Raw genomic sequence first — 12107 nt, forward strand, 5'->3', positions numbered from 1 at the left:
AAGTTGGCACCCTTGATTGGAGCTGCGAGTCCAGCAACATGGTTAGTTTATATAACATGGTTAGTTTATATTGTTGCAATTTAGCTATTTAGCTTTGATATTAGCTATCAAATAGCAAAGTTCATCACCACTGTATTAAGATGTTCCTGCAATTGTTTGTTTTCAGGTGCTGCTTGACAAATGTCTCAAGAACACCTTGATTACTTGGCTCAGGATTTAGCTGACTTTTATAAGCGTCCATTATTTTAAAATTTTCACCTACTGCGTGAATAAATTGACATCATTTTTAATTTTACAACTACTTATACAGATACTTTGCTTTGGAGGCTAGGACAGCTGTCTTTAAATGCCCTTTTAGATGATGTAGAAGATGGCTCATTAGGGCTGCCATACATCCGGAATTTCCCGGACAAAGCTGGGATCCATCTGTCAAAAGTAGTGTCCGGGTGGAATTTTCTACAATCAGTTAAAATGTTTGGCGTATGGCAGCTCATCTCAGAAATATTGATATTTTGGCGAATTTTCTTTAAAAACCTCGGGTTTTCTGGAGATTTTGCAAAACAAAAACTCAACAACTTTTTGAAATATGGCAACCTGTATAATAGAGGGAGAAGCTGGCAAAGGAAAAGCAAATCTCCTCAAAAGGACTGCCTGGTTGTGGGCTAATGGAAACCAACCTTCGATGAGAAAATTCAAGCTTGTTTTCTTTATCAGTACTCAGGCAGGAGTGCATGAAACAGTGTGTGAGCAACTTCTTACAGAACAATATGAGATGGGCAAACAGGAGTTTTCTGTTAGATGGATATGATGAATTCAAACCCCAGAGATGCAAAGAAATAGAATCACTGATTCAAGACATTTGTAAATTCAAAAACAGTTGTTGTTACTACAAAGACTGAGTCAATTAGAAGTTTGAGGCTTTTTGGGTCACTGATTTATGCGACAGGTGATCTGGCTGAGGAAAGTGCAAAACAGCTAGTTAGAAATGTATTGAAAGGCCAGTTAGCAGAGGGTTTGTTGTCTCAACTGGATACAACAGATTCTTTTTTTCAGAAATCAGGTCAAGAACCATATGAAGACCCCTTTGTTTGTAGTTATTGCTTGTGCCATCCAAGTGGGGAAAACTACTTTAAATCCACAAAACAAACTATTCTCTTCTCTACAATACATGATTTGCTGGCAGGGGAAAACAAGCACAAGAGCAGAGGGATTTGTGAAGACCATTTTCGCCTAAGCATAAACCCCTGTGGAGATTTAGCAGTAGAGGGAGTATTTGACCACAAATTTGATTTTCAACCTGAGGATTTCTCCAGTCTGAAAGAACAAGTCCTGCTAGCTATAGTCCTCATGAATAAATACACAGCTCAGAGACTAAAGCCGGTATCTTGAATTTTTCATAAGTCTTTCCAGGAATACACTTGGAGACTTTCCAAGTTATTAACATCCAATTGGGATGAGGAGGAGGCCAGAGGGCATAGTTACCTTCTAAGAATGAATAGCATCTCAGATATTATTACTACATACCGCAGTTTACTTATTTTTCTTTCTTTCTTTTTCTGTATACTTGTAGATTATAAGCTGAAGCCACCAGAAAAATTATCAGGCACCTATCAGCCATTCATCAGCAAGACAGTCTTTTTGGATTGCCATCTTCCCATGATCTGTCATCAGAAATAGAATCCATGAAAAAGGAAGGAAATTATCAAGTGGAAGAAGCGCTATTTGCAGTTCTTGGAAACTCATTTGTGGAGTGTGCCATTAGCTTCCTCTATGAAAGTATCTCTGAAACAACTGAGAGAAGATTTCAAGGAATTTTTCCATGATAAAAAGCTATGCATCAATACTCAGATCATTCCTACGTACATTTGTGGGGGGTGTGTGTTTTTTTAAAATAACAATTTCTAATTGTGTGAGCATGCTGGAACTCATCAAATTAGATTTTTTTTGGCAGTTCCTCCTCTTGGGGAGATGTAGAAGCTAAGGAAAAAGGAATGTTCTGAAACTATTCCATTGAAAACAGTCATCCCTGAAAAGGCTGTCTCCTCATTCTTCAACTGGGACTCAAAAATCAATTCTTTAGGAAGGAATTCAACAAATTAGGAAGAGGTGATGTCAAGTATCTGGAAAAAACATGCTGCTCTGTGTCACGTCTTAGGCTGAAGATCAGCAAAAGTCCTGGCCTCACAGGAAAGCTGAAGGAAGAAAAGGGTGAAATCAATGCTGGAAGTGCCACAAGGTAGAGGGAACCCTGATCCATATGTGGTGGTCGTGTAAATATGCTAAAGAATACTGGGAGATGATTTATACAGAATTTAAAAAGATCCTTAAGGTCACATTTCCCAAAAGACCTGAGGCATTTCTATTAGGGATAACAAGTGATTATATTCCAAAAGGGGCACTCAATCTCTTTTTATACACGACCGCCACAGCTAGAGTGGTATATGCGAAAAAAATGGAAAGAAAAAGAGATACCCATGAAAGAAACTTGGCAGAATAAATTGATAGAATACACAGAATTAGATAATGATGAATACTATATGATGTATCTATAAGTTATAAAAATGCATAAACAAAATAATAAAAAAAGGAAAGCTGAGGGAAGTTCTCAAAAGTTGTACAAACTTGCAAGACCTTATTGTGGAATCAACATCTCTTACCACAGAAGATGAGCGACAGAGAGCAAAAATGGTGCCACAGATAAAAGATCCACAGAAAGAAAGCCTAGATGGTATGTGGGCAATAATTTTGGTAAGCATGTACTTCATGGTTCAAATGCAGTGACTAGGCAGTTGACAGGCAAAATATCCCTTCACATCACACTCAACGGATAAAACTATTTTTCCACCACAGGGCTGTCTTTCCATCTTTCCAGATTTCTTACAACCTCTCTGAAGACACTTCAGCCTGGGATGTTTTATTATTTATTTAATTTTCATCCAACTCTTCAGTCAAAAAATCTCCAAGAGTGGCTTACATGGGATCAGAAACTTTTTAAGATTTCTCAAAATAATAAGCTTGTAAAATATTTTCCGAAGTAAACTTTTCATGAAGGCATCCCTGAGACAGCTCCAGCACCTGGACATGGCAGAGAATCTCATGACAAGCGATGGATGGCTGACCATCCTAGGGGTGCTATCAAATCTCAAGAAGCTGGCCTTCCTCGATTTCAGCTGACAGCAAGGCTTCCTGCCTTCCTCCCACTTAGTCTGGACAATGACCTGTGCGATAACTCAGCTAGATATTTGCAAAAGATCAATTTGACTGGCTGGCGGTTCGATACTCATGATCTTGATGTACTTAGCACAGCAAAGAAGAGTCACAGAAGTGAGGTGCAGGTAATACTTTCTTAAACAAGGCCAGTCCTGCACACATAGTTTTCACCATCTCTTGTCATATAAACCCCAAGACTGAAAGTGGTTTTCTAATTCAGCCTGAGCACTCTGTTTTTTGTTTTAAATAAGGAACAGCAATTGACTTTTAGACAGTAGAATAACAAGGCATTTGAAATGCACACTATAACAAGGGACAGAAACATTTCCAGTATGAGCTGTAAAAAAAAAAGTGCAACAATAACCAAAACACTAAATAGCCTCATCCTTATTTTATTGTATAGTACACCATATTGTATACTTGCATTATATGTTCAAATAGTGAGAATTAGGTAGATTTGTATTTTAATGCAAACTGAATCAAATTGCTGTTCTATCCCAAATTATAACTCAGTGGTAGGGCATATGTTCTGCATGTAATAGGTGCCAGGGTCAATCGTTGGCATATCCAGATAGGGCTGGCAAAGATTAGTGCCTGGAACTCTGCAGAGTTGCTGACAATCAGTGTCAGCAATAAGCTGAAGAAATAGCTCAGTTGGTTAGAGCGTGGTGCTCATAATGTTGAGGTCACAGGTTCAATTCCTGTATGGGACAATGCCATATTCCTGGATTGCAGGGGGTTGGACTACATGATCCTCAGGGTTCCTTCTAACTCTACAATTCAATGATTCTATAATGCAGGTAGGCCATTGGTCAGACTGGGTGGAAAATAGTCTCCTAAAGATAACAAAAAACTTTGGAGACTGTCAGACTCTTAGTATCTGAAGTTCCACATTAATGTGGACTGCCATGTGATCTTTGGATGAAGGGCGATGTACAAATTTAATAAAGTAAATAATAAAAATAAATGTTTGTGCAAAGTTGTAGAAAAATATATTGGGGCCAACTGTAAAACCAGCTGTAGGGTAAGTTATAGTACTCATTACTAGGCTGATAAAATGTGAGCAAGCGGAACCAGCCAGCCCCAAACATTTTGCTGCTTGAGGCAGATTAGCAAATGGTGCCTCATCCCCCCCCCCCCATGTCAAGGTGCATTGTGCACAAAACCTGCCTGGTTATTTGAATATTTGAAGCAGAAGATCCCACAAGGACCCCTTCTCTCCCTGGCTGTAAAAACAGAAAAGTAAATTAAATAACATAACCATTTGCTGCCCTTTCATGATACCCAAAATTTGCTGCCTGAGGTGCCTCCTTATCTGCCTAATAGTAGGGCTGGCTTTGGATGGAGACAACTTCATGGATAAAGCTTTCTGTAATGCCTTTAAGGCAATTATGCATCTGTGATGTTGCGCTCAATGAAGTTCTACAGGAGCAAGTCATTTCAAAATTAGCTTCAGATAGCTTTCCGAGTTGAGTTTTGTTGAGATTTGGAGTCCCATCAGTTATAAAGTACTGGCTTTGCCTAGAGATAAGCAGCTTTAGGGTTCATTTTAGTTGGACTATTTCCCACAAGTGTAATAAAAGTGTTCTTAATGCTCCTTAGAGGCTTGTTAATAAGATTAAAAGAAGGATTGTAATATTTGTAGTAGATGACTATCCGATAAATGTCTAATCTCCTTTTTAGGAGAAATAGGATTGTTAAAGAAACAGCCTTTTGGTATAAATCCCAAACAGTAGCAATTGTTAACTTTCAGCAGCTTATGAGCATTACCAGGCTGTTGCTAATTAAAATTCTTACACAGAAAAGTCATGTCACCCTGGCCTTGACCTGCCTCATATGATTGCAGCAGTTGCCCTGAATCAGTGGAGACTTGGAATGTGTTGATCACCTTCGTCACTTAATTTCTTGGGCCAGCAAATGGCACGCCACCGGAACATTAATTGTCTTCAAACTTTATAGCACGCAAATATAATCACTAGGTGACCTTGGACCAGTCACTGTCTCTCAGACTAACCTACCTCACAGGGTTGTTGTGGGGCTATTATAGGGAGGGGCAGAGTCATGTATGCCACTTAGAAGAAATTTTACAATAAATAAAATAATAATGCCCTTTAACTCAGTGTTGGTTTTTGTTTTTTGTTTTTTTAAAAATTATTATTATTATTATTATTATTATTTGTATCCCGCCCTCCCCAGCCAAGGAGGTTACGTTCCTGTGACCACTCATGGACCATCCATCACAGTTTGTCCCATGGAAGAGGCTGACTATAATGACATGAACAAGAAAGAATATTCAGGAATTCTAAAAAATAAAAAGAAACCCAATATGGCAAATACATTTAAATAATACAAAACTGATCTGAACTGTCAGTTTTTGTTTGTCCAAACCAGTGTAGATTGTAAATGCAAAAATGTAAAGAGAGACTAATATACTTAGGGGAGCAACACAAGGATGTGCACACCCTGTTGTGAGTGTGTGTGTGCAGGAAAATGTTTAGTGCGTAAAGGGAACTCTTCCTCTAGTGTAGGCTAGTGGTTAACAGTGCAATCCTAATCATGTCTATTCAGAAGTGCTACTGAATTCAGCAAGGCCTACTCCCAGGTAAGTGGAGTTAGGATTGCAGCTTAAGTGTGTGAACTAGGGGCCAGAAAACCCTTGCTTTAAATATCAAAGTTAGATTACTGCAACGCGTTATACGTGGGGCCACTTCTGAAGATGGTTGAAAAATTTCATCTGGTGCAGAATTTGGCAGCCAGGTTGCTCACCAAAGCAAGACAGTTTGAGCATGTAACACCAATCTTGGCCCAACTGCACTGGCTGCTGATTAGCTTCCAGGCCCAATTAAAAGTACTGGTTTTGACCTATAGTCTTAAATGGCTCAGGACTGCAATGCTTCAAGGACTGCCCCTCTCCATATGAATCGACCCAGACCCTGCCTTCACTATCCAAGGCCCTTCTTTAAGTGCCTCCCCACAAGAGGTCCGGAGGGTGGTAACACAGCAATGGTCTTTTTCTGCAATAGTTCCCTATTTGTGCAATGATCCCCACAGGGAGGCTTGTCTGGTGTCTTCATTACATATCTTTAGGCAACAGGTGAAAACATTTCTCCCCGGCCTTTGGCTAATTAAACAATCTATAGCCCTTTAAACTGAAGGAGGGTTCTTGTTTTTGTTTGTTACTATATTATGTATTTTTCTGTTTTTATTTTGTAAACTGCTCTGTGATTATTGGCTGAAGGGTGGTATAGAAATTTACTTCTTATGTATTTTAGTATTATCGGTCCTAAAGTATTATTTTCTGTGTAGATGTGTGTCTTTGTAGTCAAACAAGCTGTTATATAGTAGCTCAGTCTTCCTCTGCATGGAACAACCCAGTTGGGATTATTGCAAGAATTACTAAGGGCTGCTTCAAAGTGTCTGGGAAAAACATCTGACCCACAGGCTATTGGACATACCAAGATACCTTGCCACTTTAAAAAAAAGTTTACTATTTTAGTTATGTCATTTGGTTTTAATTATAGTGTGTTTTATATTTGTTTCCCCCCCTCCACCTTTTTTCATTGTAATTATACATGTGGTTCCCACCCCTTCCTATAAAGTCATTTTGGAAAATTATTTTTTAAAGTCCAGAATTTTATTCTGATTTCTGTTCCTAGGCCACTGGGTGTCACTATTTCTCCATGACTATAATCCAGAGAAAAATCAGAAAGAAACCAGAAAAATTTAAGTAACCCAATAACGTCTTTGGAATAGAACTGTAACTCGTAATAGAATTCAAGAGCAGATTGGGGCTTGTCCACATCTGAACATTTGTTGTTTAGCCGTGTCCAACTCTTCGTGACCCCATGGACCAGAGCACACCAGGCACTCCTGTCTTCCACTGCCTCCCGCAGTTTGGTCAAACTCATATTGGTAGCTTTGAGAACACTGTCCAACCATCTCGTCCTCTGTCGTCTCCTTCTCCTTGTGCCCTCCATCTTTCCCAACATCAGGGTCTTTTCCAGGGAGTCTTCTCTTCTCATGAGGTGGCCAAAGTACTGGAGCCTCAGCTTCACGATCTGTCCTTCCAGTGAGCACTCAGGGCTGATTTCCTTAAGAATGGATAGGTTTGATCTTCTTGCAGTCCATGGGACTCTCAAGAGTCTCCTCCAGCACCATAATTCAAAAGCATCAATTCTTCGGCAATCAGCCTTCTTTATGGTCCAGCACTCACTTCCATTATTAAACCCTTTGGATATCCCCAGGTAACTTAAATGGAAGACTCCACACCCACACCCCACTTGGCAGTCATCCAGGAAGGAGATCTGAACATTATTAAGCTGTTAATCCACCCCCCTCCCCGCCGCCCATTCAGATTAGACAGTAGTAGTTCACACCTGCAGGTATTTGAATCTGCATATAAAGAGCAACTTTGGTCTTTCCTATTCATACTTGTGGACAGGGGTGCAAACTTGAATAAAATATGGGGGGGGGGCTAAGTAAGCCCTGCCCCGCATAATCAGTCACATGACATGGTGCACGAACACCATTTGAATAGCAAATGGGGGGTGTCCTCAAATATTTTATTGGGGGGGCAGAGGGACCCCAGCCCCTAGGAGTTGACTCCTGTGCCAGTGGATGTTCCTTTTTGCCCCTGCCTTCTAATTTGTTGATTCTGTCATGTCAATAAAGTACCAAAGATAGCACACAGATTTTGGGTTTTTGTTTTTTTTAAAATCCCTTCCCAGAAAAGCAGTTAGGCAGCAAAAGCAGCTAGGCAGTTGTAAATTCTCAACACACTTCAGATTACTGTTCAATATCTGTTGTAGAAACTTCTGATGTGGTTTGCTTGTGCAGTTTTCTGGTTTTGTGCAAATTGGAGGGATCAAATGTGAGACAGAAAATAAAGCTACACTCCTCCATTCAGGAGCCTGGAGGAAACAGTTACAGCCACAGCCAGAATGACAGCATTGAGGAAGTAGTGGCCATGCAAAGGGGAATAGCAGAAAGTGATGGTTGATCCACCTACCCAAAAACACAAACACAAATTGTCTGCAAGCCCAAATGCATGATTTAGAACAGGGATCAGCAAACTTTTTCAGCAGGGGGCCAGTCCACTGTCCCTCAGACCTTGGGGGGGGCTATTTTTTTGGGGGGGGGATGAACGAATTCCTATGCCCCACAAATAACCCAGAGATGCATTTTAAATAAAAGGACACATCCTACTCATGTAAAAACACGCTGATTCCCGGACCGTCCATGGGCTGGATTTAGAAGGTGATTGGGCCAGATCCGGCCCCTGGGCCTTAGTTTGCCTACCCATGATTTAGAACCTGGGGGAGTTTCTTTCTTCAACAGCTCCCTCAATGAGGGAATCTCCCTTCAGCTTTTCAGTAAGCCCTAGGCCAAAAGGACTTCGAGTCCTGGCAGGCTCCCAACTCTATCCACACACTACACCCCAGGATGTTTTGGGTGCAAAGTGTCAATCTAGGCAGCCTTATCTAAGCATACTTTCTAACAAGAACAGCACAGGGAAGAAAATATCTGCATCTGCTGAGAGGATAATGCAGCGACACTTTACTCTTCCATCTTCTGTGTGGCAGAGTACAAAATGCACGACACCACTTTTCTGTTCTTATAGTATTATACTTCCCACATTTGCCATGACAGATGTGACATTTCTATTGACACACCGCATGAATTGCCTATATATCATCTCATGGCCTTCAGGCTATAGGACAAAGTGCCACCTCACGTGAAGAAAATCTTTCTGACATCTGTGGCAAGCAAGTGTTTATTTCTAGTTGCCTGAGGATGTAAATCCAGTCTGGAATCATATAAAAGTGTTTTCTTAGCTTTTTGTGTGATGTTTAAAGCAACTGGGGGAAAAGAAGGCCACAACAGCAGCTAAGATCTAGCAGAAAAGCAAACACTTTTTAAAAGCTCCCCTCCCCCAACTGAATAGATTTCTATTTTTGTGGAGCTCTTGAGAACAATGAAACTTTATTTTCTGAATGACCAGAAATATGTTCAGCATATTTGTTTACTTTGGAGTTCAGATAAACAGACTATTTGCATATATATTTGGGGTTATCAGGCAAGCTGAAGGGTTGATTGAGGAAAACTATGTTGTTATGCTTCTTCTTTTCCCTTGTGCCTCCCCCCCCCCCCCCGGTTTGACCCATGAAAACTATTCATCCTCAGCAATGTATATATGATAAAGGTAAAGGGACCCCTAACCTTTAGGTCCAGTCGTGGCCGACTCGGGGGTTGTGGCACTCATCTTGCTTTATTGGCCGAGGGAGCCGGCATACAGCTTCCGGGTCATGTGGCCAGCATGACTAAACCACTTCTGGCAAACCAGAGCAGCACACGGAAACGCCATTTACCTTCCCGCCAGAGTGGTACCTATTTATCTACTTGCACTTTGACGTGCTTTCGAACTGCTAGGTTGGCAGGAGCAGGGACCGAGCAACGGGAGCTCACCCTGTCGCGGGGATTCGAACCGCCAACCTTCTGATCGGCAAGTCCTAGGCTCTGTGGTTTAACCCACAGCGCCACCCGCGTCCCGTATATATGATAGTGTCTGTCAAATAGATAATGGCTACATTATGATAATAAGCCAAAGCACAGGAACACTGGTTCTGGTCCTGCAAGAAAAAATGGATCTCTGATCTTTCAAAAAATAAATTTTTGCGAGTGACTGGCCAGCAGATCAGCAAGTGAACTATCTGGTGTTCAACAAAACCTACATTGCTGGCATATTTTCAAATTCTTCCAGTAGAAGGGAATTTAGTAGCTCTCCAAATCCCAGATTCATCATTCGGGGAACAGGTTGGATGGGTCAGGAGTCATCCTGTGTCTCAACCAGAACAGTTCTGCCAGCCTCTGCTCACAAAATGAGACCAACATTGCTTTGCTACAGTCGTGTTTCCTGTTCCATCCACTAAAAATTCAGACAGGCAGAATGTGGGCACCCTTGCTATGGTAGCCCTCATTATTCTATGGAATAATACAATAAAGTACAATATATAATAAATAAAAGCTGCAACAAAAATAATTAAAAATCTTGTATCTTGTATAACGTAGCACAGCACATTACAAATTCTACAGCAGATAGAAAAATATGCCAAGACCCTCAGAAGTTTAAAGTGGCCTATTGGGGGTGGGGGCAGAGATTGAGAACCACTGACATAGACACATGTGACTGTAGCCTGGTGGGCTTTTTAAATGCAAGAAACCTCACTTTGGGAACAGAGAGAGATCAGAAGTTGGGAAAGGGTCTTTTGACTCCCACCCCTTGCTATCATGGCCATTTGTATGTATTGCAGTTTGGCCTTATGTAAACACAACACCACTGTATAAGGACAGAAGCTTTCACAGCTGGAGGAGACACAGCAACCTATTAATATGAGACATGACTCATTCAAGCCTCAGAAGGATAGCTAAAGGCTTGTTTAAATAATGCAGTCCTCACACGGAGGCACTGAAAAATATTTACCACTGTTGGAACTTGAGAGAAAAACTTTGTGGTCACGAGTGACATACCCTCCATTTCGGACTGCTCGCAGCAAGTGTTGTTCTTTTCACCTCAGTCAATGTCTACTGTTATGACACCTAAAATGTAAGAAAACATATTGAAATTCAGCTTGCATTTATGAAATGGCACACTTCATTCAGTAATAAATATTCAATGTGTTTTGTACAGGTAAATGGCTTTGTATTTTACAGGTTATACTTGCAGAAAGAAATTGAAAATGTGGGTTCTTGTTGGTGCATGTACTGAACTGGAAATGAATATGTTGTTACCACCATCATCATTTAGTTATTGGCCAGCATTCCAGTTGTCTACCTGAGGATGTTTTTCCCAGCCTACTTTCTGTTGTGTATGTTCCATGATAAACCTCTAGTGAGCCTCTGCTATCGCTATGTAAATTTATTAGTTCAACAATACTGGCAGTTTATTTTTTGGGAGGATCCCAGGGCACAGTGTACTTGCTCAAGGCAGTGAATGTAGGCCAGTCTTTTGCCATATTGTCAAAAGGGTCCATATACTTGCTTTCTGATCCCACTTGTACAGTTTTAATCTTTGTGGAGTGGTTACTCTGTCACATCACATAGTAGTAGCTTTAAGTAACCATCGACTCTGCACTTAATGGCCTAATGGGGTGGGAGGAGTTCTTTAGATCAGGGGTTTCCAAAGTGTGGTCTGCAAGCTCCATTGAGGTGTCTTCATTCAGGGGGTCAGGATTGGCTGAGGGTGTAGCCAGATAAAACATTTGAAGCACAGCAGTGAGTACTAGGAAGAACCCTAGCCAGGCTGTAGGAGAGCCAAGGTAGCACAACAGGAACTGGAGAGCAGAGAAGCACAAGTACTTGAGCCAGGCCAGTGTAGAGCTCTTCTGAGGCCCAGGGTGGTAGCCTTGTTAGGACAAAGTTATAAGCTCAAACAAAAAGCAGCTGGTCCTTGGTAGCGGCCCCTGACCAGCTTAGCCCTTCGAGGCCCAGGGCAAATGTACCCGGCTGGCCCCCACCCCTGCATGGACCTGACTCGAGCTCCAGGCCACCAGAACTGTCTGCTACTCACTTCTGAGAATATATAACAGCAAAAGACTTACCTGGAAGTATTTATAGCCAGGCCATACCAGGGGTTGGGGATGATGTTATATTGGGACCCAGGAAAACAAACCTTCTTCCTCCACTTTGCAATTTCCTGGGACTTGCTGAAAGGCGCATGAGGACACAAGCCAGGAAAGTTGTAGCTGGGATTCCAGTTGGCCCTGAACAGTGTGTAGAAATGATATGCCCACTAAGTGAAGCTCCGACATGGTGGATTTAGGGGGTCGCAACCTGGGTGTGGAGCCTTAGGGGCACCACAGGGGAAACCGCAACTATGATGTAGAATGGAAGGTGAGAGG

At 41.5% G+C, this 12107-nt stretch overlaps 2 protein-coding genes and 1 long non-coding RNA gene across 7 annotated transcripts in view; 2 read left to right on the forward strand and 1 right to left on the reverse strand.

Moving 5' to 3' along the window:
- Positions 1 to 12107, forward strand: part of LOC309366665 — a 190367-nt gene that overhangs the window by 2827 nt on the left and 175433 nt on the right. The gene's annotated exons all lie outside the window — the stretch shown is intronic.
- On the forward strand, positions 107 to 3350 carry NLRC4 (NLR family CARD domain containing 4; the record flags this gene model as incomplete). Its single annotated transcript, XM_081904721.1, is given in 15 exon segments — positions 107 to 786; positions 788 to 874; positions 876 to 1061; positions 1063 to 1139; positions 1142 to 1386; positions 1390 to 1572; positions 1578 to 1792; positions 1794 to 1869; positions 1871 to 1972; positions 1975 to 2077; positions 2080 to 2208; positions 2588 to 2756; positions 3036 to 3171; positions 3175 to 3238; positions 3241 to 3350. Coding segments are annotated over 15 exon segments (2082 nt in total). The 5' UTR covers positions 107 to 586.
- LOC309366657 (uncharacterized protein) overlaps positions 9760 to 12107 on the reverse strand; it is a 44921-nt gene continuing 42573 nt past the window's right edge. For 3 of the 5 annotated variants that reach the window (XR_014166824.1, XR_014166825.1, XM_081905403.1), the window contains 3 exons: positions 11808 to 11969; positions 10691 to 10806; positions 9760 to 9839 (listed from right to left, as the gene is read on the reverse strand). Coding sequence is in view for 1 of the 5 variants with exons in the window: in XM_081905403.1 (XP_081761529.1) it covers positions 10785 to 10806; positions 11808 to 11969 (184 nt within the window). In the remaining 4 variants the exon portion in view is untranslated. The other 2 variants (XR_014166826.1, XR_014166827.1) reach the window with 2 other exon arrangements.

The sequence above is a fragment of the Podarcis melisellensis genome (assembly GCF_964234715.1).
Source record: "Podarcis melisellensis genome assembly, chromosome: 3".
Taxonomy (NCBI): Eukaryota; Metazoa; Chordata; class Lepidosauria; order Squamata; family Lacertidae; genus Podarcis; species Podarcis melisellensis.